The sequence below is a fragment of the Lissotriton helveticus genome, chromosome 3_1 (genome assembly GCF_964261635.1).
Source record: "Lissotriton helveticus chromosome 3_1, aLisHel1.1, whole genome shotgun sequence".
Classification (NCBI taxonomy): Eukaryota; Metazoa; Chordata; class Amphibia; order Caudata; family Salamandridae; genus Lissotriton; species Lissotriton helveticus.
In genome coordinates, this window is record NC_136061.1 from 261,999,728 (window position 1) to 262,026,511 (window position 26,784).

At 47.3% G+C, this 26,784-nt stretch overlaps 1 protein-coding gene across 6 annotated transcripts in view; it reads left to right on the forward strand.

Annotated features, from left to right (window-relative positions):
* The window catches only part of ACACA (acetyl-CoA carboxylase alpha), a 1,199,721-nt gene that overhangs the window by 389,968 nt on the left and 782,969 nt on the right, over positions 1-26,784 (forward strand). For all 6 annotated transcript variants that reach the window (XR_013608606.1, XM_078679777.1, XM_078679779.1 and 3 more), the window contains one exon: positions 15,077-15,190. Coding sequence is in view for 5 of the 6 variants with exons in the window: in XM_078679777.1 (XP_078535903.1) it covers positions 15,077-15,190 (114 nt within the window). In the remaining variant the exon portion in view is untranslated. The remainder of the gene's footprint in view (positions 1-15,076; positions 15,191-26,784) is intronic.

The window sequence follows — 26,784 nt, forward strand, 5'->3', positions numbered from 1 at the left end:
GAAAATCTTATAAGGATGTACCCAGTCAGTCACTGGTGTGCGGAGAATGGGATACCAGAAATATATCATGTAGAACTATTAGGGACATGAAAACAGCATAGGGCCGCAGGGATGGTACACCATGGAAACATTGGGAGCAGAGATGAGGTGGCGGCGTCAGTGGGTTTTGCGATTGGAAACACTGGGAACATTGAAGAAGGGGCAGTCACAGGTGGTGGTACACTACATTAGGGACATCGGATTACGCAGCAGGACACAGTGGCACAACTGGAAGCTTATGGGCACAGGGAACTTGGCTGTACGAGATTCAGATTGTGTGGGTGTCCGTGCATTGACTATGAGGCGTCCGTGGACTCTGGGGTCTGGCTCCTGGTCAGAGGCTCCAGACTCACCTATCATGGCCACCCTGTACCGGTTGCTTTTATTTTTTTTAGAAAGTTGCCTGGCACCTGCTTTGATTATTTCTTTTCTGTATGTAAGGTTTATGGTTTGTGGGCACCTCTCCACGTACTTCACAGGAGGACCCTCAGTTTTTCTTACGCCTCTGCCTGGGGTACCAACATTTCCAGTACCTGTTTCTCAGAATCTGCTGCTCACAGTATAAAAACTCAAACTCCTGTGGCCTAAGGGGGTCTCAAGCGAGGCAAATGAATAAGTTATAAAGCACAGTCCGGTCTTGAATCAGTCAATCAGGGGAATTGTAAGCGTGCTAACCACATCCACATTTTTTTGCTACATCATAGGAACTGATGGACACTGTAGAAAATTCCAATTCTGGAAAGCTCACGAGAACCTGGGCTACCTATTGGTTTAGGTTTGGTTTTAGAGACTTACTGGGACTTAGACCTGAATACATCAGGTCACGTTTGTGTACCGACATGGCGCTAAGATTTGTGGTCACCAGGGGAAGAAACTGTTCCTGCTGGAAGGAGTCAGAGTGGGTTCCAATGTCAAGAATGAATGGTTGGATGGCCCTAAGGAGCAAATAATTGAAAAGATTTCCCAGTCTGTTCTCCAAAATACGAGATGAAAACGGAGCAAAAGGCTTGAAGGCAGAGTTTAGCAGCTCTATGTGGGGAAGAGAAAGTGAGGGATAGGCTGACACTGTTGTGCTGTGGGCAGCAACCATTTTCCATCTTAAACATTTGCACACACACAATGTAGAGACCTGCCTTTCACATTCTGGTGTAGAAACAGGTACTTGGGTTGGGAGGGTTGCTTGTTTTTCCACGGGGAACCCAGTAGACCTCTACACTGGAGTTCAGTCATGAAATACCGTTGCCATTCAGGAACCAACAGAAAGTGGATTGAGGGGGCTACTCCCACGCCACCAACCCCGCCCATAAGCCAAGAGCAAATGTTAGGGTTCTGCAGCGTTGGTGTGGATGTAAGAAATGTGATTATTCGCGGTGGGGGGCCACCAACCTCAAGGAATAATTACACCCCTTGTCAGGGTGGATGCTCAGCCGCTAGTGGCTATGGCACAGAGAAGACAGGCTTAGTTTAGAGCACTATGCAAAGTATTTATGCAGTACTAAAGTAGTAATAATGCCAAAATGCAAAACAATGAAAATCCCAAACTGAATTAGAAATACAGTAAAAATTTAGTAAACAGAATGACAAAAATCCAATATGAGGAGTTGTAAATATGACTTTTTAAAACTACAAGTAGGAATATCGCCAAAAAAGCACAAATCGCTAATGACAGTCAATGGTCGTGATAGACCTGAACCTAGGCACAATTTGAGGCTGACTGTGATGAAGTGCAGGTCGGATACACCAACCATGTTTGCCCCGGTCAAAGATTTTACCTTCTAACTTAGTCATAAGTCCCAGTTCACCACAGGAATACTCTTGAAAGCTCCCATGGGCAGGGGGTGGCACTTAGAGACTCATGGGCTGCCAGGCAGCGCCAACAGCAGGGTTCAGTCCAGGTGCAGTTGCTACTGGTCAGCTGGGTGCTTCCAGGAAAAGGTATCCTGCAGCTTGTTGTCTCCCTGTAGGAACACAAGAAGTCCGCTAACTGACCCTTCAAATACCCTTCTTTGTCCTGGGTACAAGAGGGGACGAGTCCAGTACTTCAGGGCTCCTCTCCGGTTACAGTCAGCAGGTCCATTCTTCTTCTGATCTTCCTCATGTCCAGAAAGTGTTCTGAAGTGGGTACCTGGAGTTGCCACATTTATCCCTGGCACAAGCTAGTGGGTGGGGGTGACTAGTAACTCCTCCTTAACAAACGGAGTAAAAGTTTCTGGTTTTTCAATGTGTCAGGGCAATTCCAAGATGCGAAAGTCTTCGGCCACACTCGGCTTAGGCTCTGAGGGCTGAGGGGGTGTATGTGGGGAGTGTAGTATGGTAATCCTAGTGTCCTCCCACATATAACACTAACATCCAGTTTGCAGCCGGTACTGTACCCATAACAATACGAGAGAACACTTATCTGTCAAAAAAGGTTTCTTTTGACAGGCCACAGACCATGATTTGCACTGTTACAGTCAAGCTACAGTGGTAGGCCTTAAGTCATGTTTGGACTGCCACTTAAGTGGATGGCATAATAGGTGCTTCAGCCCACTAGTGGCATTTAACTTCCAGGGCCTTAGGTACATTTTGTATCCTAAATTAGGGCTTGATATGCAAGTTAAAAATACCAATAAGGAGTATGCCAATTCGGCCATTTTTAAAGGAGGAGCGCTGGCACTTTACCACTGGTTAATAGGGTTTAAGTGCCCAGAGATATAAAGCCAGCAAAAATATAGGGTCCAACAAAAGGTGATAAATCTGGAGTGATTTCACAGAAAAAGTAGATATCTTACAATTTCTCTTACGCTTTTTCGACAATGGGCCACTTGAACACAGCCAAAAAGGAAACATTCAGGAGTACTTCTGGGCAAAAAGCTGTATATTATTATTATTGTTATAAAATCTTTTAAAGCATGTAGCTCAAATGGAGTGTCTCAGCACTATTAACAAAAGGTAGGGCAGCACAGTTCAATAACAAATTAAAACAGCCAGGTTTTCAGGTTCTTGCTAAAGATGGTCATTGAGCTGCAACTTCTCAGGGACTTAGGAAAGGTATTCCACAGCTTAGGGCCCAGGTAGGAAAAGGGGTGACCACCCATCTGAGCGCATGTGACTCTCTGAACTGTGTAGATAGATCAATTGCTGGAGTGCAGTGTGCAGGATGGCTGGTAGGGTATCACCAGTTCTTCCAGTATCCGCAGCCCAGTGAATGATCTGGTTTTATGCATAAAGCTTAATGCTTTAAACTGGATTAAATTGTCTACAGAGAGCCAATGAAGGTCACGGAGGAGACCTGACACCGAGGCATGCTTTTGTAGTCGTAACAGAAGCCTGGCGGTAGAGTTCTGGACTACTTGAAGGCATCTTATAGAGGCCTTATCAGACCCAAGATATAGAATATTGCCATAGTCCAGCCTTGATAAGATCAAGGCCTGAATAACTCTCATTGGGCCGAGAAAAGCAGCATCCAAATGATCTTTTTTAGCCATTTCAGAACAGCAAAACAAGTCGAAGCTACTTTGGCCACCTGCAGTTTCATTGATAGGTTAGAATCCAGCCAGAAGCTATGTTCTTTACCCTGTGGGCCGGTTCAGGAAGAGCACCTAAAGTCTCAGGCCAGTGCGGAGGTCCTCAGAGCAGGGGGTTCTTGCCCATCACCATTACCTTGGTCTTATTGCCGTTTAATTTTAAAGGGTTGGTATTCATCCAGGTGGAGACGACCCAGTCAAGAGTTTAGTGAGGACAAGATGATTTGGGTGTTGTCTGCTTAGGAAAACAAGGTGCGACCACAGCTTCCCACCAAGTCTGCTAATATGCAGACCTAGATATTGATTCCTGAAGGACTCCCAAAGTCAAAGCATGTGGGCTAGCAGCAAAGGCTTGAAAGGTACGATGTGCCAGAAAAGAAGTCAGCTACAATAGATCCGTCCCTTGGAAAACCAGGAGAGACAGTCTATGTAGGTGGATGGAATGTGACACAGTATTGAATGCTGCGCTAAGATCGAGTAAGATCAGTGCAGCCCGACCACACTTATCCAGAAGCTGTCTTGGATGTACAGTGACTTCTAGTAGGGCGGATCCAGTACTTTGTCCTGCTCTATAGCCTGACTGAGAGGGACTTAGAGCATCTTGGGACTTCACAAATGCCGTCAGTTGGGTGTTAATGTGTTTCTCTACGACTTTGGAGAGAATTTTGATTTGATTTCGAGATTTGTAATAGCGCATGGCTGCCTTGAGGCTTCCCAGCCATGATGCATCGAGATTGGTCTAAAATTAGACCAGTTGGAGGGATCCAAGGTAGGCTTTTTTAGTCAGGGTAATACCATGGGATGCTTCCAGACTTAGGGGATGTGTCCCTCTTGTAAGGAATAATTCAAGAGCCCAACCAGAAGTTGTAAAAGATGTGGACTGAAGAAACTCAGCTTAGAGGATCTCGTGGAGAGCCAGACTGTATTCACTGCAGTGTGGTCAGAAAGAGAGGGCTGTCCAAAGGGACCATTGACTTCATTTGGTGAGTAAAGCCAGTATCAAAGGTTTCGCTTCACTGGTTGGAGATTGTGTCCATAAGCTGGTAAAGGGATGTTATCCTCTAGCTTGGATTTGCCTGTCCGAGCTATTGTTAGTGAGTGTTGAATGTTCGTCACCTTATTGATGAAGAAACACACAAGCTCTTCACTTTATGATTGTGAGAGCAAAAGGGAGAGCTATATTACTGGGGTCTGAGAGTTCTTGGACAATTTAAAAAAATGTTTTCTCGCAATTTTGGGCCACAGAAATGGTATCAGTAGATGTGGCTCAGGCATTTCTACACACGAGTGTTTTAGAGCCGTTTTATATTTGAGTTTTTTGTTTTTATCATACAACTTCCTTTCAGGACCTTTCCTGTCTCTTACATAGTTTTTTCTTCGTGTAGGGCCTCGTGGAACCATGAGGCATGGGGGTGAAGCCTGGGTGAGGATTTGAGTTTGGCTGGCAGGATTGCCTCCAGTCATCAACCGTGGGTTGGTCTAAGTCAACATTCTGCACCAGAGTTGGTGATGTGCTCAGTAATTGAATATTGAGAATAAGGGGGAAATGGTACAGCTTTCATCCGTACACTGGATGAGGCGAAGACTCCCTTGCAATCGGAGTGGTGGGCGATATTGTCAGTTGACCCCACCCCTGGTAATATCCAGACAATACCCTCAACAATTGATTGCTGCCACCAGCCCGCACTCTCGCAGTAATTAGTTCAGTAGTTGATCTACCCAAGATCTAATGGATGGGAGACCCTTACGAGGTTTCGTCTCACCGCTGTTCGAGAACGCCCAACTTCAGAGGACTGGAGTTGAATTATAGGTAAGGTTCGTTTTCTGTTTTTACTGATTTTTACAGCTACAGACAGAAATCATGTATTTCTTATCATATTTATTTAACAGAAGAAAAATACAGAAAATTCTGCTTCTTTAGAGTGACTCTGTTGTCATTCATGAATTCCAGGACAGGTTATGTGTGCAGAACGACAGCATATCAACAAAAAAAGGGGGCGGGATTTCCTTAAACAGCTGTTTAAAGTGGTAAAACCGGACAGGCGTCAAAGTATGATTACGCATATTTCAATTAAATAAGTGTGGAAATATACACGTTACAAATGTGTTTATTTACAAAATAAATAAATACCAATAAGATGGTCTAAGAATAAATATGGATAACTATAGACAGAAAAGTTTATTATTATAAAACCAGGAGCCCCCCGCCGTCATGCATCACGGTAGGCGTGTGCTGATGACGGCTGGGGGCCGTCATGAACCCGCCCATTCATTAAAACAGGCGCAGAATCGCGCCCGCGCCCAAGGGGTTAAAGGAATTAGTTGATGTTTTCTAAATACTGTTCCACGCCTGACCTTCCATACGCCCATCTGGTACTGCAGTTGTGCTCTTGAGCTGGTAGATTCTATTAGTTCCATTTATCTTGGGGCTTGGTTGTAAGCCAGAAGCAGATGAGCATGGTATTCAGTTTAGACCAGAGTGGGCACTTCCAGCATGGCCTCTGTCTATACAAGAAGCCACTGGATGATGCTGTGATGAGGGTCATGCGCAGTGTTGGATTGGGTTCAAAATAGTTCCCGGCACCCTAAAAAAAAGTGGTCCACATTTGCTGATTGCACCTTTTCGCAAAACAAAGCTCCCCTGTTTCAAGTATTATGAAAAGAAAGGGGGGGGGTCTAAAAGAGGCATGTTTTCTTAACTTCACTGAGATAAAAAATGCAAACGCTGCCAGGACTCTTTGTGCACGGATTAGTTCACAATAGTGAACCACACACACCTGAGTATAAGTGAGGCCACTTCTGCTCAGTCTGCATACATGAATGGACCGGCCCAGCGAGAGACCGGGAATGACACCTCCGCCCGTTGGTAACAGGGAGGTAATAAAGGCCCATCTGTCTCCCGAAAGGCCGCTCAGGCCCCCACTTGCGGCACCGTAACAGCACAGACGCAGCCCAAACCGGACTCCGTGCTGTCCAGGAAAGTGGCCCCACAGCTGCAACTCGGATACCGGCCCATCGCCCGAGCCTTACCAATCCGAGCCTGGCCATGCGCTCCCAGCCTCCCGCGTCACCCCACCCCGCAGCCGGATGTGAGAGGGTCAAGTGACGTGGGCCGGATAGTGAGGGGTTGTTTCTTCAGGGATCCCAGAGCCTGTGGCTTCAGTGCTGAGTGCATGGAAGTGGTTGCAGATGGCAGGGCCGGGTCTATTTTGGGATCAAGTTTGACTCCCAACAGGAGAGAAAAAGGCAGAAAAGGGAGGAAAAGAAGCATAAGAAACGGTGATAAAGGGAGACATCAAGAAAAGAACCTGCGGGTTTAAGATAAAGAGACAGGAAGTTTAGGAGGGTGTAAGAAAGAGGCATGTATTGTCACTAAGACTGCACTGTAGTGATGATGGTCTGCAGCCCTTGCGTTGTGCAGCGCCGGCTTTCAAAAACACTCCTTTGGGCCCCTGCACTTTTTTTTCTCAATCAAGTACAGCGTGCCATTGACTCCACGTGGGCTGCCGTGGCAGGCCACAGGCCTCTGGCGCGGGTACAGTAAGCCACTGGTGGTGCTGCCCCTAGTGGGCGGAAATGGTAAATACAAATAATGAAACGGGCAACACGTGGAGGGACCGAGGACGCGAGATACAAAAGAGGTCATTTGCTCCCCATCAGGTCATACAACAAAGAGCCAGCCCTGTGCCTCCGGGGTGCGGGGGAGCGGCCAGGGAGGCAGAGTGGAGAAGGAAGGGGCAGTCCATGTCAGCGCTGACACACGCCTCGTCTACTCCATCATCAGAAATCCAAGCTGTTTTCTGGCAGCAAAAAGATCAGGCTGCAGAAACTAAGCTTCACTTCTAGACCGGCGAAGAATAATAATAATAATAATAATAAAAAGGTTAAAAAAAACGTCCAGTGCGTTTGGTTGGCTGCTGCCTGTCCCCGTTCGGAGGCCTGAAAGCCGGGCTCTGACAGGCGCCCCCCCCCCCCCCCGGCCCCCCTGTGTAATTACACACTTGAGTGACTGGGCTCTGAAGGAAATTGAAGGCCTGAGCTGAGAACAGCTGCCATTTTCTCTCTCCATCAGGCCGGCGTGATTGCTTCAGAAATGAACAGCCCCTGCCCGCCGCGACTCCCGAAGTCTCCCAGGAAATCCAGGCGCCGCGCTCGGATAATGAGATTCCTGGGGCCGGCGTTACTTACAATCACACCGCCCGCCGCGGAGAGGGGCGCGAGGGGCAGGGTGCCCGCGTGGGCGGCGCCCGCCACCCGCAAATGAGATTTGAAGGGACCCCGGTCCCCGCCGCCTCTCCTTACCGCCCTTCATCTTCGGCAGCTCTTCGATGAGGGGTTTCAATATATACATTTCTGGGCAGAGGCTTGTTAGAACGTAAGAAAGGTATCTGTGTAAAGAAGAAAAAAAGCGGTTTAGCCTCTTACACGTCAGCATCCAAGGAGGCTATCAGGGTTTCTGTGTACTGTTTATAAGGAAGGAGGGGGCTGCACATTTGTTTGTACAGCAACGACAAGCAACTGATTCACAGTGCGGAGTAACCGGGGTAAGAAGATACATAGCAGTTGCGACGCTCCCCGTGGAATAGTCTTTTTATATATTTTATATCTAAGACACTGTAGGACGGGGGTGGATATTACAGCAGCCGCTGCCAGATAAGGCACGTGTGTGTATGTTTCACGTGATATTTGTACAGCACGAACCTAGGTTCTGGGTTTGTGAATGATGCCTCTTTTAAGGTGTTTGTAGAAAAAAAATGGGACCAAAGAAACCACCCAGTGTAAATACACACACCAAAAAACACACAGGCAGGTTTTTATCTCGGGATTCTTCCCCTGAATTGATGCACTGTTCTCATTTATAAATAAATTAGTGTAAAGAAACGTAAGACGTTTGGCAGAAGCTCTGACCCTGGGCATCACCTTTGCCCCCGTAGAACTCCTGTTTTTAGCTTCATTGGTTGAAAGAAAAAAGTCCGAGCAGTGCCTGTAGCAGCAGGGTCGTGTCAAACTTGACCTCTAACCTGCAGCGTGTGTCTCCTGTCACGCTTCAGGCGGTGCTTCAGCCTCAGCTCCCCTCACTGTTTTTTCATTGCTGGCAAAACATTTGTAAAAAAAGATTTTTGTGGAGGCATGCTCCTTGTAGAGGAAGCATTGTTAGGTTTTATTTAGATTTTCAATATTTATACCCTAAAGCAACCTTTTTAGGGCTCGCCTGCTGATGCGCTTCAGCGCATAGCTGGCGAAGCTCTATAGGGGCTTATCCAGTGTTTATCCACCACTGGCGATTCCACTGGCGATTCCTTCAAGTGCATGTGCTTTTTAGGTCATTGCGCTTGCGCAAGCCCTAAAAAGCGCGTGCACAATGCCACCAGCCGCCTGCCTGCCTGCCTCGCATTACCACATCAAAGGCAGCCCTCCGAGCGCATTTCTCACCCCCTAATTATTCACGGCCGGCCGGCAGGCACATCAAAGGCTGCTGCTGCCGTGACTCGCATTTCTCCTCCCTCCTCCCCTATCACTGCCCAGGCCGGCCGTACTTTCTCTTTACAAGGGCGCCCATTCCTGAATCACTTGAAATCTCTCCACATTATTTGCATTTTGTTAATTAAAAAAATTAACTACAACACAGCGTTGCACATTTTTCTCGACTTCGGAAGGATGAGTCCCAATCTCATTTGTACAAAGTGTTGTAATGGGATTATTGGAGAGTTAGAGAAACGTGCTCACAAGTTACATTTTTATGCAAATCATCTGAGTAAATAAACAATAGCATGGTGCCGTTTGCGTCCTTGACTTGATCTGGTTTTTATTTTTATTTTGCTATTATTCTCACAAAGGCTAAGAAGGTCTGCCTACTTTAGTATTAAGTGCTATACGTCGCATAAGCAACAGCTAACCATTCACTCACCCACGCAACGCCACTCACCCACGCAACGCCACTCACCCACGCAACGCCACTCACCCACGCAACGCCACTCACACACACAACGCCACTCACACACGCAACGCCACTCACACACGCAACGCCACACACACACGCAACGCCACACACACACGCAACGCCACACACACACGCAACGCCACACACACACGCAACGCCACACACACATGCAACGCCACACACACATGCAACGCCACTCACACATGCAACGCCACTCACACATGCAACGCCACTCACACATGCAACGCCACTCAACCACGCAACGCCACTCACACACGCAACGCCACTCAACGCCACTCACCCACGCAACGCCACTCACCCACGCAACGCCACTCAGCCACGCAACGCCACTCAGCCACGCAACGCCACTCACACACGCAACGCCACTCACACACGCAACGCCACTCACACACGCAACGCCACTCACACACGCAACGCCACTCACACACGCAACGCCACACACACACGCAACGCCACACACACACGCAACGCCACACACGCAACGCCACACACACACGCAACGCCACACACGCAACGCCACACACACGCAACGCCACACACACATGCAACGCCACTCACACACGCAACGCCACTCACACACGCAACACCACTCACACATGCAACGCCACTCACACATGCAACGCCACTCACACATGCAACGCCACTCAACCACGCAACGCCACTCACCCACGCAACGCCACTCACCCACGCAACGCCACTCACCCACGCAACGCCACTCAGCCACGCAACGCCACTCAGCCACGCAACGCCACTCAGCCACGCAACGCCACTCAGCCACGCCACGCAACGCCACTCACACACGCAACGCCACTCACACACGCAACGCCACTCACACACGCAACGCCACTCACACACGCAACGCCACTCACACACGCAACGCCACTCACACACGCAACGCCACACACACACGCAACGCCACACACACACGCAACGCCACACACACACGCAACGCCACACACACATGCAACGCCACACACACACGCAACGCCACTCACACACGCAACGCCACTCACACACGCAACGCCACTCACACACGCAACGCCACTCACACACGCAACGCCACTCACACACGCAACGCCACTCACACACGCAACGCCACTCACCCACGCAACGCCACTCACCCACGCAACGCCACTCACCCACGCAACGCCACTCACCCACGCAACGCCACTCACCCACGCAACGCCACTCACCCACGCAACGCCACTCACCCACGCAACGCCACTCACCCACGCAACGCCACTCACACACGCAACGCCACTCACACACGCAACGCCACTCACACACGCAACGCCACTCACACACGCAACGCCACACACACACGCAACGCCACTCACACATGCAACGCCACACACGCAACGCCACTCACCCACGCAACGCCACTCACCCACGCAACGCCACACACACACGCAACGCCACACACACACGCAACGCCACACACACATGCAACGCCACTCACACATGCAACGCCACTCACACATGCAACGCCACACACGCAACGCCACTCACCCACGCAACGCCACTCACCCACGCAACGCCACTCACCCACGCAACGCCACTCATCCACGCAACGCCACTCATCCACGCAACGCCACTCATCCATTTGCAAAACGAAAAATGTCAAACTCTTCTATTGCGAGACCTATTGCATTTTCAATGCTTGTTAATTTGGTTAGTGGCGTTCCTCATAACATTTCGGGGATCCTGTTGCCTTCTTCGTGCACTACTAGAACCCTCCATTCCCCTCCCCGCGGAGACTCTTGTGCCCCCCATTGATTTTTAACATGATCTTGTTCTTTTGCCTTCCATGTTTTCCTCATGGGTTTTTGTGCCTTAACAGCGGGAGTCCTAGGGCCTGATGCTTTCGCTCAGATTGTTCTTCTGGGACGTGGGATAGGCCCTAGCTGTGCTCCCTTCCTGTGCACACCAAATACGGACCAGCGGTGAAAGACTGGCATCCGATCTGGCCCAGTCTTACTCCGTGTGCACTCTCCTATACATGTCCTGATCCTTCTGGGCGACGGCAGACAAGTTGTCCCGGTGTTACTGCACGGACAACCTACAGTGCCCTCGATTGAACCACGCACGCAGCACTTTACTAAAACCTCTCTTCTTAAGATATGGCACTCGCACCTGTTCAGATGCAAGGAAACTTCTTTTTAATCTGGAGATTCCAATTTGACTGTCCAAACTAGCGAAATTTGCACGCCAGCTTAAAGAACTCATAAGTAAAGATCGAGCCAAGAATTAAAGGCTGAGCACAGTTTTAAACTAGTGAACATATATCACATTTTTACAGTCTTTTAATTTTACGCTTTGTGATTGCTTGATTTGTCAAATTAAATGATATGATGTTTTATCAATGATCGAAGAAGGTGCGTGGATGGACACATCACGCCCAGTCTTTTGTAACAAATCACGCCCAGTCTTTTGTAACAATTTTAGTTCATTGAAACAATAAAAAATGTATTAATTCATTCAGTGCTACACAGCTTCTGGGGAAATCAGTGCTTTAAATGGGCCAGTACTCACCGGTACTTCTCAGTTTTCTGCCCCTGAGTACCGGAACTTCATTTCAGGCAAGGAGAGTACCGGTACTCTCAGAAGCAGCAGGGCTCAGGCCCCGAAGTACGGGTACCTGCAATGCAAAAACTGAAAAGGACACTTTCAGCCTGTGTATTTGTGTATTCCTGCGCTGGGTTCAAAGGGCTTCAGCCCCCCTCCCCTCGTGTGTTTCAGCCCGGCTCAGACAGGTCCCGGGCACACATACAGCCGCACCTGAGTACTTCACAGGTCTTTAAAAGACCATTTGCTTATTAATGATGCTTTGTTGTTTTTTCGCCCCTGCATCTCTACTCTGGATGTTGTTAGAAGAATTAGCCACCCCCAACCCGGAATTTTTTCTTAGCGTCCACCTCCCCCCCACACACACACACACACACACACAGAAAAAGGACTAAATGTTGGCAATGGTCAACAGTTAGTCCTATTTCTACGTCAATTAATTTTCCTATATATATATTTATATATGTTTGTGTTCATTCTAGCCATATGGAACACACCACAGCATGACCGAGCAAGTCTTTAATTTTCATTCTACAAAGGTACGTGCACACACTCTACTCTACTGTAGCATGAAAACGAAAGACTTTGTCAGCCAAACTGGGGTGTGTTGCAAGGGTAGGGTTGCAATTCTGGCCTCCGATGATGTGCTTTGCAGAGGTTGATTCATCCTTCATTAAACCCTGCTTTGTTGCCTGAATTAAGTCAGGCAGCACAGTAAGAGAAACTTTCAAACAGTTCTCTGTCCCTGGTGTCTTAAGCGGTCCGGTGAGCCTTCAAAGCAAAGTGTAAATGTTCGTGCTCACCCGACCTTCTCTCAAAACCGAGACATTTGTTCATTTTTGCAATAAGTGTCGGGACAGCTCCCGAAAAACCGGGACTGTCCCGGCAAATCCGGGACATCTGGTCACCCTAAATTAGTGAGTACCGGCACTTTTAATTTTCCATTTAAAGCACTGGGGGAAATGATTACAGGAGACTGGAGCAAGCTGGCCTTAGGATACTCAATATTCGCCCTCATATATATCTTCAAGGACCGTACACTGCTAGTAGATTTCCTCATGTTCTATGCCGACTTGTTGCACTATATGCCTCTTGTTGCTCTGTCTTGTAATGCTAAATTTGTCTTAGGGATTTGAGACCACTGTCATTCAAATAGATTTAGATACACCAGATGCCTGGCCATGGCAGTCCTTGAGTAGGTATGACTAGGTTCAAACTCGTGATGCCTACCCATGGCACTCCTTGACCAGGTGCACCTAGGTCAGACTCCCTATGCCTACCGTTGTTACACATGGGGTTTGTGCAGTCTCTCAAGATAGAGGGTTGGTATGTGCTCTGATACTTTTTTGTCTGGCTAGGTTAAGGATCTCACGCAAAGTCAGACTCGCCGTAATGTGCATCAGGCTTTTCCCCAGAAGGCTGGGGGCGGTTATGTAGAAGTGCTGCAGTTTTTAAAGCACTGCAAAGTTCCTTGTATATTTAGCAGTTTTCAGGCAACAATAAAAGTATCAAGTTAACTCCTGTGATTAATGTACCTGGTGGAGAGAGAGCTGAGTTATGTCTAGATGCAGTTTTGACTCAACAAGGTAGTGCAGAGGGTTAATATGCTGCTGCAAAGAACTTGTATCATGTATATCAACAAACAGTATTTTATGTGCATAGCTAAGTGTCACAGAGATCCTTTGGTTACTGTGAATTCATAAGTTACAATCATAATCTTGCACAGTGAGCTATGAACAGTTATCAAAGTACTGCATGCAAGCTGCATGGTACAGATTAGAAAGTTATGTTGTTTCCCCCAGTCTTTCATTATCATGGTGTTGCTTTTTAAGGTTTGTCTGGGTAGTAATATTTTCTTATTATTAAAGTCAGCTCTAACCACTGTGTTATGTGCTGAATCCTAAGTTTGTGCATCTCCAGTCCAAGCACTCTTAAAAAATGCTTACCAGTATGGAATCGTGCACCTTGTAGTCCCCTTTGTCTTATGTAACATTTTCTATAGAGTGATTTACACATGTATGATTCATTGTCTTTGTATGTGTGTGTGAGATATAAAGTGCTCTGACACACCCTACACTGGTATGAGAGGTGCTATAAAACAAATAATATACATGTGAGTGGGGGGCTACGGATAGATGAGGGCACTGTTAGAGGGTAATAGTGAAGGAATCATTGAAAAGCCCCACAAATATTGTCAAAACCTGGTGCACAGTAAGGTTACAATTTACTATGCTTTAAAAACCAATACAATTGAATATATAATGACAAATGTGTTGTAGAATGCACCATTGTCCGTCATTTTCTTGGGGGTAGAACCCCCTAAGCTCCTCAGTGTAGTGGTCAGGCTCACTCAGTGCACTCTCTATGCACCGTACGAGGCCCGTCTGACACATTTGCCAGGACTGCTTTAGGTTCCCAGTCCAGCCCTGATCTTACGACTGGCCAAGACCTCATTAAGTTTAGCTACTTAGTCTCCTCTGGTCTCTTTCTCCTCACATATTTTCCAGTGGCTGTTCCTCAAAAGTTGAGCTTCTAGCTGCTTTCTTTTCTTTACAACTTCCTCCTTTCCTCCTTTCATTTAATCATCCCCCTTTCCCTCATATTTTCATTTTCTTCCTCTGGACACTCAACACTTCCTTTCCTCTGTCCAGCCCTTCCTCTCAACTGTCCTCTGACACTTTTCTCCATCTCTATTCCCTACCTCACTCATTCCCTTTCGACCCGTCATCACACTCTAACTCCCTTCCTCTGCCCCCTTTCACTCTCCACTCCCTTTCCTCTGACCCCTTCTTACTCCCAATCTTTCCTTGACCCCTCCTTACTCCCAATCTTTCCATGACCCCATGTGTTCACTTTCCATTTCCTTTCCTCTAACCTCTCCTTCACTCTCCATGTGCGTTCCTTGCCTGCCTGAATGTCCTTTTTGCTGCCCCCTAAAACCATATGGCCTCTACCTTGGTATATGATCAAATGCCCACCATTGTTTCTCTTTCTCTTCTCTTAGGACCAGCTATGTGGCCGAGATCCGACTCTGACGGACGAGTTGCTGAATATCTTGATAGAGCTGACCCAGCTCAGTAAGACCACGAACGCCAAAGTGGCATTGAGAGCTCGACAGGTAAATCTATAAATAGAAATATGGCATTGAGAGCCCATTGCGTAAACTCATTGTTGCTAGGGTGGCACCGGAAGCAAGCTCCCTAAATCCACTGATGCTGAGGATGCATTATTAGTCTGTGTGCCAGGTCAGTGTTTTGATGCCATTATGACACCGCAAACCCATCATATAGAACAGCGTACATTTGCCATAGTGAGCCCATCCGGTAAATATACAGATGCTGCGCTAGCATTGGGAACTCATCGGGCAACTCCACAATGCCCTCGTATCATGTGAAAGCATCCAGGCAGATATACTGATTGATGCCATGGTGGCATTTGCAACACATCAAATAACTCACCCTTTGTCACTATTACATTTGGATCTCCCAGGTAACCGCCTCGTACACAAAGCATCAAGCCTCAAATTCAGACTCACATAAAAGAGGCAACCAGCGAAGCCAGTTGTGTATTGAAAGGATCAGTTAACCATGGAGGGCCCTAAGCAGGCAGCAGTGTGATGGTTGTGTGAAGCGCCTTACAACTGCATGCATATATGTGCACAAGAGGCAGTGTAAATGGAAAAAAGAATTTTGTTCAAGAAGCTCGCAACATACCCTAGCCACTTGCTTTACATGCCTGACAGTAAAATATACAATAACCTATTACGCAGCCGAGCTAGCACAACACAATCAAAGAGCGCATACAACTAGCGAGGACTGAGTAAGACAGACATAGAGCAGAATGGAGGGTCTTATCATATGTGCCAGGACTGGGACTTGAAGAGATATGATTTAAATACAGCATGCTGGTGGTATGTGCAGTGTGTTAGTATGTGTGGTGTTTGCCACAGTAAAGCAATATGTTTTGCTGCCTTCTATTTGAATGAATTGTGTTTGAAATGTCAGGTGAGCCTATATGTGCAGTGTCTTCAGTGTATGGTATGCCCTTATCTTTGGGGTGCCTGTACGTTTGCCATGGCAGCAGGTGTAGAATGCCACAGGTGTATATTTGCTCTCAATGTGTTTGGTGTGTGTGTCTGTCTGGAATATCTTCATGTTTGCTGTGATTGTGTTATGTTGTACATGCACTGCTCCGATCATCTAGATATGCTGCAGGTGTTCGCAGCACACGTTGTGGTTGTCTACAGGCACTGTGTGTGGTTTGCCTCTAGCTAGTTGTTTTATGTACTCAGTGACAGCTAGCTCAACCTTTATGTATGTTGCCGACCTGTGTGTGTTTCACCTGTGAAAGTGTTTTGTTTGTGAGTGTGCATCCTTTCTCTGAGAATGCACTGTAAATGTGCCTGGTCTTTGTGAGTGTTGTCTCTTATGCTATGTCTATTAAGGTCTGCCTTGTCTATGGGTATATTTTGTATCTCTTTGGTTTGTTACCTTGTTTGTGAACGTAGTGCAGTTTTCCCAGCATGCTGGTGTGTGCTTTTTTCGAACCTGTGTCCTGTCTGCAAGTGGGTGCCCTGTTTGTGAGTGTGTGCTGTATCTTGAGTGTGTTCCATTTCTGTGTATACAAGCCCGCGAGGGTGTGTTATGTTGCTGTATGTGCCCTTTGTCCATATGTGCCCTCTCAAAATGATCTCTCTTTTTGTGTCCTCACTATGAGTGTGTGCTTTCTTTGTGTGCATCCAGTCCATGGGTGACTGTCTTGTTTGTGTGTGCCTTGTCTGTGAGTTTATGCCCAACCTCTGATTATGTGCTCTGCCTTTTCAAGGTCTATTGCCTCTCTCTTTGTACCCTGACTGTGGGTACCTTGACCATGGGGTTTGTGTGTGTGAGTATATATATATATATATATAACAAGGTTACAGGGATATTCTAGTTAGGCTCACATTTCACTCATACAAAATCAGTGAAATTCAGCAGTTATAGTTACCTGAGCTACCTATAACTTACTACCCCGCAATACACTGCTTATGACCTCACATATTACATCACTCATGACATGGTTACTGACATCACTCATGACATCATCCACAAAACACCTCACACACCCACTCACACCCCATAGAACCATTTATACAGCCACTCCCACACAACCCCTCACATACCCATTCACAGACCCATACCAGTACTCACACAACCAATCACTCATCCATAGAGCAATAACACACCCACTCACTCATACAGCCACTCTCACACCCACTAACTCATCCATACAGCCACTCACTCACCAGTACAGGCACTCGCAAGCACACTCGCACAACCATACAGAAACTGATACATCCACTCACTCACCCATACATGTACGCACACACCCACACACTCATCCTTACAGCCACTCACACTGACACTCACTCATCAAGACAGCTACTCACCCACTCACTTACCCATACGTCCACTGATACAGCCACTCACTCATCCACAGAACCACTTACATAACCATTCACACATTCATTCAACCACTCACATACGCACTCATTCACCCTTACAGCCACTCACACAGACATTCACTCTCCAATACAGCCACTCCCACCCACTCATGTACCTATACACACACTCAGCTACTCAATCACTCACACAGCCACTCCCTTGCCCATACTGCCACTCACACATCCACACAGCCAAGCACACACCTGTGCAGCCACTCACACATCCACTCACCCATTCACAAACCCACTAATGCATTCAAACATCCACTCACACAACCACCCATGCAGCCACTTAGACATCCACTCACACACTAATAGTCACACAACCACTCAGATGAGATATGTTAGAAATAGTATGTCTGATTGCTAGTACAGAAAGAATAGTAATTTAACTTAGGCTGTAGCTTAGTATTTATCTTTAGGTCTCAGAAACGTTTACGAAAAACTTGCACTCACGGGATGATGTCATCAGTGATGTCATTTGATATGTCATCAGTGATGTCACTGACCATGTCAGTAGTGATGTAATATGTGAGGTCAAAAGCAGTGTATTGCGGTGGCGTAAGTTATAGTTAGCTCAGGTAACTATCACTGCTGAATTTCACTAGTGTTGTACGAGTAAAATGTGAGCCTACCTATAATGTCCCTGTAACCTTTGTTTTAATTCAATGAATTTCTAAGGTTTCTTAAAATTCTATTTTCCAACTATAACGTCCCTGTAACCTTTGTTTTTTTCAGGGAATTTCAATGTATTTCCTAACTGTAACCTGTAAACTTGGAGAGTCGGTGTGTGAGTGACTGTATAGGTCGGTGAGTGCTTGTGTGAAGTGCTTGATTTGTATAAAAATGCGGTCCAGGGCCATCGTCAGGACACCACAGCAACTTGCACCACACATTACCCCTGCCATGCTGCTAATCACAGTCACAACACAATTACAAACCATCACACTCCTGCAAGTGTGACAATTCAGACTATTCTAGGCCTTCAACGCTATAAGAATGGCTTGTCCGCAGGTAATAGTAACTTTTTAGGTATATTGAAATAATAATTGACTGTTGTTGTGGTCTTCTCAGACAGTGCCACCTTGTGGCAGACTGTCACAAGAGCCAGTGTTGACAATTAAGTACCAGTGCTGAGGTCCGGAAACAACTGGCTCAAATTAAGCACTTGCTGTATGGGTCTGTGAGTGGCTGCATGAGAACATGAGTGGGTCTGTGGGTGGGTGCATGAGTCTCTGAGTGGGTGCGTGAGTCTGTCTTTGGGTCTGTGAGTGGATGTATGAGCCTCTGAGTGGATGAGAGAGTGGGTACATAAGTTTCTGAGTGGGTCTCTGAAAGGGTGCATGAGCATTCGACTGGGTGAGTGAGTGGGAGCATGACTGTCTGACTGGATGTATGAGTCTCTGAGTGGGTGTGTGTCTCTGAGTGGGTCTGTGTGGGTGCATGAGTCTGAGTTGGTGTGTGAGTGGGTGCATGAGTCTGAGTGGGTCTATGAATGGGTCCTCGGGTTTCTGAGCTGGTCAGAGAGTGGGTGCATGAGTGCCTGAGTGGGTCTGTAAGTGGGTGCATAAGACTGAGTGGGTGTGTGAGTCTCTGAGTGAGTCTGTGAGTGGGTGCATAAGACTGAGTTTGTCTATGATTGGGTGTGTGAGTCTCTGAGTGGGTCTGATTGGGTGTGTGAGTCTGAGTGGGTCTGTGAGTAGGTATATGAGTGTCTGAGTGGGTGCGTGAGTTTCTGAGTGGTTGTGTAAGTGGGCGCATGAGTCTCAGAATCAGTCTGTAAGTGGGTGGGTGAGTGTCTAAGTGATACTGAAGGTGGGTGTATAACCATTTTTTTTTAAATAATGGATATTCGTGAATTTGTCGCAACGTATATTTGCAAATTTGTCATGTTACACGGGTGCACTGACAGTCACGGCGAATTCACAACTATTCAGAGTGGGAAAAACCCCTCTTTTTTCGACATATTATACTCATAAGGGTTTCCTTAAACACCCCTACATTTCTCTCATGGGGTCAGGACACATCCAACCTGACCCCTTATGCCACTTTCTGCCATTTGGTTTCAGCCCCGCGGGCTGTTCCAATGAGGTAAAATGGTGGCCGCCACTCTCTGCTCAAGTTGCGGACAGCCAATTACGCCATTCCTGTTGATACGCAAATTCACAATTAATCGTGAAATCGTCCCGAATTATACGCGTTCGCAGATATCCTAATTGGGATTTCCTTAAATATTACAACTACTGAACGGATTTACAACGGATAACTATAAACGTGATCAGCGAACCAAAATCTACCTTCCCACCAAATTTGGTGTAATTCTGTTCAGTGGTTCAGGCTGTAGTCCTGTTCAAAGCTACTATGGAAATTAACATGGGTAATGCACTTTTTTTTTTTACCCCATCCCTTTTTTTTGCCCCCCGCTTGACGGATCACCGAAAATTTTCCATGCACAAGACTCCTTATGACACTTTTTTGGGAAGATTTTGATGACTGATTACCTTCGGTTCAGGAAAGAACTTCAGACCTGGTTGTTCTTCTTGGCCTACAATTAGATGCCACTCTGCTTAACTGTTCCCTCATCTAGACTCCCCAGCGCCAAGAGACCAGTCGGTGTACGTGTGCAATATAAATACCCCCCACCCCAAAAAAAAAGTTTCATCAAACAGCGCCAAAGGTATAGGCAAGTAAAAAAACACTTTTCCTATGGAAACATGGTCCTAACTATAACTAACTACTGGCAACCACCAGTAGTTTAAAATAAAAAATATATTAAAGATAGACCGTGTAGGAGAGTAGGATCTGCTTAATATGGTTACCCCCACTTTTTGCTGTGTTTCCCTGGTTTATCGACTTTAGTCTGGCTGTGGCCCTGCCAGGACCCTAGCCTAGCTATTCTCTCTCTAAATTGATTGCATGTACATTAGGTACACTCCAGATTGGTGACGGGGTTACCCTTGTGAGTCCCTAGTATATGGTACCTTAGGTACCAAGGGCATAGGTACCCCAGAGGCCTACCAGGGGCTGAAGCATGTATTATGCCACCCCTGGGAAGCCTTCCAAAATGGCACCACATGTCTGCTACTGCAGCCTGGGTAAGGTGGTACATGTACCCCTTACTTAGATATAGTATACCTCTATCTACCTATATATATAGACACATATAAACCTATAAGTCACTCCTATGTCAGGCCTTGACAATCCTGAAGGCAGAGTGCTTAGTTTTGTGTGAGAGGGTGCCCAAGCATGAGCTGAGCCCCTCTGCAGCTTTTGGAATCCCTTCCTTATAGCTGTTCTATGATACAGCTAGGCCATATACTCTTACGTGCATTATCACCTCGCGGTAAAGGCTATCTTTGGAATGGCTGCATCAAAACATGGCGTGTTTGGTGTCAAACACTTTGGAATCCTCCCCCCACCCCCTCACCACACCAGTCCTGGCGGCGGGGGTAGAATTCCACCCTTCTAGGGGAAGAAGACATGTACACACTTACTTACCCGGTAATAGTTTTAAAGATCCCCAGCATAACAAAATGGAAGCTGCTGCCACAGACACGAGTCTGACCTCCTGCTGCTGGACGAAACTCCGGCAGGGGAGGCTTGGACAATATGTTTCCTGTCCAGGGAGGTACCAGCACCTCCCCAGACAGGCTTTAGTGTATTGGGGCAGGGTGGGTTGCATTCAGTGAATGCTTTCCAGACAGTGCCTGGGGCACACAAGGTGTCCCCGTGCATTTGCCAGTTCGAACCGGTTGCTGAGGCACTCCGCTCCAGCTCTGGCGCGAAACTGGACAAAGGGGAAGGGGTGTAACCACCCCCTGCCCAGGTCCTCCCATAGGTGGGACCCTAGAGTTAGTCCAACCCCCAACTTAGTATAAGTATAGGATCCCAGTCCCTAGGACTTTAGATTACCCTGGACGAAACTCTGAAACATAAATCTTGGATCTTCGACATTCCATTTCGACTGGAAGACGGAAGAAATCTCCCTTGGGGTCAAGGAGTGACTTCCCTGTTTAAACAGGCACCAAAGAAGCATCTTGCCGGTCTCCATTTTCTAGGCTCCTGCCGGACCCCGAAGAATCTGCGACACAGGACTCGGACTTCCAGACATCTCCGAGGCCGACACAAGTCCCCAGCAAAGCTGAGACCTGTAGCCATCACGAGAGACGTGGGACCGGAACTCCTGGAAATCCAGCACATTTGCTAGTGCATCGACTTCCCGAGCTTTCCCGAAGTTGTGCATTTGGCTACTTGTAGTCCAAGCCCTGAGCACCTTTTGCATCGAAGATTGTGGGCCTACACTCCACGAGTGTTCCGTGGGCCCGCTTTTGGCATTTCTGCTCGAGGCTCCTTCGCGATCCCTAGTCTGTTGACTGGTGGGTCCCCACGAAGGTAAATTCTTTGTTACTTGGGCTTTCCTGGTTGCTCCAGACGTGCCCTGACTCCCCTCCAAAGGGTAAGTCCCTCAGACCTTGCTGGTCTGCACCAAAGCCAATCTTGACATCTTGCTGGGTTGCTGTTGCCAAGGCTTGTTGGGTCTAACCTGGATACCGACCTGGATACCAACGCTGCAGCACTCGACATCCGACATGGGACAGCTCGAATCCAGCTCCTGGTTGTCGTTGACGCCTCCTTAACCTCGTGGCAGAAGAGTCAAGCTTCACCTACATCACCTGAAATCACCCGACATCGGCTGGCATCTTCTTGTTGCCTACCTGGTCACTGGCTAGTGACCCAGACTCTGTCCCCTCTGCTTTCAGGTTCTTCAGCTCTCCGATCCACCCTTGTATCCATCTGGACACTTCATCTGGTTGCTTGCATCACTTCTTTGCACCTCTCCGTAGGAAACGACGATGAAACCTGACATGACAAGACACCTATGCACCCGGCTTCCCTGGGTGAGGTAACACGAGTACTTTGGTGCTTCTGAGGTTCTTGACTCTCGGAGTGTCCAGAACTGAAGGGTTTTGTTCCTAGTCCACTCCTAAGTGTCCTTAATCTTTAAAAATCTAATTGTGAATTTCTACATAGACGTCAACGGTGATTTGTGGCTGTGTTTTAGACACTGCATGCGTTCCCCTGTGGGTCTCATGCGTCCCTACCTTGGGTGGTTCCTGGTTGCCCCAGCGGTTCTACAGGCCCTAGGCCTTGCTTCTATCCCTCACGTGGTTCTTATACCACTTCCTTAGTATATGGTTTGTGAGGCCCCTAGGGCAAAACGTATACTGTGCTAATTTACTGTGAGCTATTTAAGTAATTGTATTGTACTTTTGCCTCTAGCTTCATAGGCTAGAGGGGTGTGTTTAGAATAAATATATATATATATTTAATGTATATACCTGGTGTGGTTCTCCTTTCATGTGATCATTCATGAGATTATAGACTGGTAAAACAAGCTGCTTTACATTCCTTCTAGACTTAGCCTGAAAGCTGCTCTCCACAGCTACCACTAGGATAGCTTTCTACAAAGGTTGTCTTAAACCCACCATCAATAAGGGTTGTTTGGACTGGTGCAAGGTGCCCACTAGAATAGTGGACATCATATGCCAGGCCAACTTTATATATATATATATATATATATATATTTTTTCAAAAAGTTGCCTAACAATGGAGAGGTCCAAACACCAAGTGGATTCAGCACATATTTATTGCAGGCTGCAATGCAAGTTCCAAACAACCGGCTCAACACTGTCCAATACTCGCCCATTATATATATATTATAATATCCCACTCCATGCTGTAACTTCCCCATCCAATAATCTCGGCTGCAACAGCAAAAAAAAAAGGAAATTAAGGAGAACAAAGCGCAAAGCGTTGTGCAGATAAAACCACAGAGTTACTCAGCCCTATCTACTGTAGAATTATAATTGAGTTATCATGCAGTTACTTTTAGAACTCTGCCCATTTCGCCACTATTAATACACAGCTTTAATGTCCATGGCCGAATCCTTCCCATCATGTGTAGCTGAATCTCTTCATGCAGATCCATCCGTTTAATATGGTGCTTGTTTTCTTGCAAATCCTTGACGTCTTCTGGGGTATTAGAGGGTTTCCTTTCTCATATATTGTTCAGCGTTTACATGGTTCTCCTCGTCAAGCTTATTGCAGACGTCAGTCTGGTGTGTTACTCTTATGCAGATGACACCTAAATCTGTTCCCAGGTGTCATCTGATACAGAATGTCTGGCCAGCCTGACCATGTGTCTTGATAACATTGAATCTTGCATGAGGACAGCTGGCTGCAGCTCAGTGCTGTTGACACAGAAATCATTTGCTTTAATGTAGACTGTGGAAGTATTCCTGACTTCCATGTAAAAGAACTTCCTCTATTCACGAGAAGCAGATCACCTACCTGTCCCAGTCAAAAGCTGGAGTTCCTTTGGGTTTGTCATGATCTCACACACTTTATGCATCATAGAGTACTGCTCCAGTCTGAAGAGCATGCTCCCTTATCTGTCCCAGAAATACAGAATCATTAATTTAGTTATTATAACACACATTTGTATTATTGCAAAGGTTGTAGCTAACCAGACGCATTCCTCCGTGTTGCAAGAAAGCCACTGTGAGATCTATATATCCACTACTAATCTGGGACAATCACCCAGCCACTGCTGTTAGACAGCATCAGTTTGTAGTTTTTTTAATGTTTTGTAGACGTCCAAAATTCTTTTTTTTTTTAACATATCCTCTGCCTCAAGTTGACAAGATAAAGAGCGCTTAAAGAGGATTTAGTCCGTATAATGCAGTGTAAAGTGTATTCACACCTCACTCAACCTAAAGACACCATAGAGGGTAAAAGTGAGGCTGCACCTAAAGATCTGATTGGTTTCATTTTGATGCAGAGGAGAAGGTTATTGCTTAATAGAGGTCCCTCAACTGGAAATCCTTTGTGGCCACCCTTATATTGGAGAAAAGAAGGGCTCTTATTTGGGTATTATCAAGGCAGTGACGCCTCTGTTATGGTACAGAAGCAGGGTCTATGTCGGCCTGTCAGCCAAAGCAAAGGTGAAGCTCTTTGGAGGAAAAACAGTTCAACTCCCCTCATCCATAAACTTGAGAACTGACCACATCCCACAGAAGAGGGTTGGATTCTGAACCATTGCCGTATTCAGAAGCCACTGCAAGGCCACTGCTCTGCCTATCTCATGATGCTAGTGGCACCAAACCAGAAGAGTGGACACCTAGTCTGTGGGTGCCCTGTCATGTTTGTGAAAGGGCACACCCGTAGAGGGCACCCACAGGCTCTGCCTGTGTCTGCACATTCCCCACTTGTGTCTGTGCTGCTGTGCCAGTCTCTGTGTGCTCTATTTGTATATGTGTATTTTTTTTGGTTTCGAAATGTAGTCTTCTTGTGACAGTGTGCCTTGTGTGTGCATGTGTATCTGTGAAAGCCCCATTTGTGGTGCTATACCCACTCTGTGCGTGTCCTGTTGGCATCTGAGGCTCTTGTGTGTGCCTGAGTACACAGTGCACACCCTGGTAGACTTGCCTTGTATTCGCGCGCCCCTTTTGTGGGTGGCATCTCTGTCAGACATGCCTGTCGGTGCACTGCCTCTTTGCCCCATTTGTGGTGCTATACCCACTCTGTGCGGGTCCTGTTGGCATCTGAGGCTCTTGTGTGTACAAAGTTCACACCCTGGTAGACTTGCCTTGTATTCGCTGTTTGTGGGTGGCATCTCTGTCAGACATGCCTGTCGGTGCACTGCCTCTTTGCCCCATTTGTGGTGCTATACCCACTTTCTGCGTGTCATGTTGGCATCTGAGGCTCTTGTGTGTGCCTGAGTACAAAGTACACACCCTGGAAGACTTGCCTTGTATTCGCGCGCCCTGTTTGTGGGTGGCATCTCTGTCAGACATGCCTGTCGGTGCACTGCCTCTTTGCCAGTAAGAGAGCAATTCTGAAGTAACTCAGAGCTTCCGGTGATATATTATGTAAACCTAGTAAAATGTAACAGGAACGCTTAAATTATGAAAAGGAGATATACTTGCTCAAAGTGCTGTTTTGTTTGTGTGCACGAAGCACCCACAAATTCCAAACCTTGGATAAATAACCGTATCAGAAAGCCGGCCCTCCTGCTGTGTCTCTCACGGGGCCCTCCGTTCGGGTTGTAGTCGCTGCCGCCCCTTTTCATAGGTGATGGGCCTGTCCAACGCATGCCGACCCCAGCACAACGTCACTTCCGCCGCACGGTCACGCGTGGACGTGGCTCAGCTCTGCGTGGAGCCGGCGGGGCCCAGTCCCTGTGTTATCGTTGCGCCCGGGGAGGGGAGGCCGGACACTGCCGCCGCGCCCATTACTTGTTTTTTCCCCAATTAACAGCTGGTCACGCAGTCCAATCGCAGGCCCCGGTGGAACTGGGCGCGAGGGGTTCCCGCTCCGTCGCCGACGCCCATTCTTCCCCGCGGGGAAGCCGTGTCTGACGCCGCACATAACATTACTCGTGGCGGCCCTGGGGGTTGGGGCCTCGCCGAGCTCAGGCCCCTGGGTTTTACGCTTTCATGACAGGCCGCTCCCCAGGCAGGCGCTCGTTGCAGGGGGTGTGAAGTGAAAGTGGCCGTTGGTGGGTGTTGATTCCCGGAGGGTTACGTTCTCCCCCCGCTACGACTCCCCTCGATTTTAGGCATCACCGTGCATTACGTCGGTTGAGATTTGAAATTATAACAGCAGCCCTTCCACATATATATAGATTTGTAGACGTGTAACTATTCGCAAAGTTAATAGCTTTCTCAAGATATCGGAGGCAATGAGCGTTAACTTGGAATACCGAGGTGGGAAGCACCTCTTCATTGATATGCAGCTCGAAAGTGTATGAGGTTTATGTCTAGGGTGACCAACTGGCATGGGTGCAAATCCAGGACAGTGAGTGTAAAAATTCAGGACAAAGGGTCAAATTCAGGACAAAAATTGAGGACAGGAGGTCAAAATTCAGAACAAAAGGTACGTTTTATAGACACATCAGAGGATGTTGCGCAGTAGTATATAAGTAAGTAAATAGACAACCACTAAAGTACAAGTAAAAATAAGTTTAGAATAGGTTGAGACAATTGTGCACTTCAGTTTGTCAGTATGCATGCAGCTTTAAGCAAATGTGCAGGTCTTTTTGTGGTAACAAAACCACCCCCAACTTTCCAGCTCCCAGGGAAAATGCCTGATGCCCAGTCTGGCCTTGCTACCACCCTCCAATGGCGCCCCTCATCTTCACATAGACCCTCTCTCATGTGTATTTCATT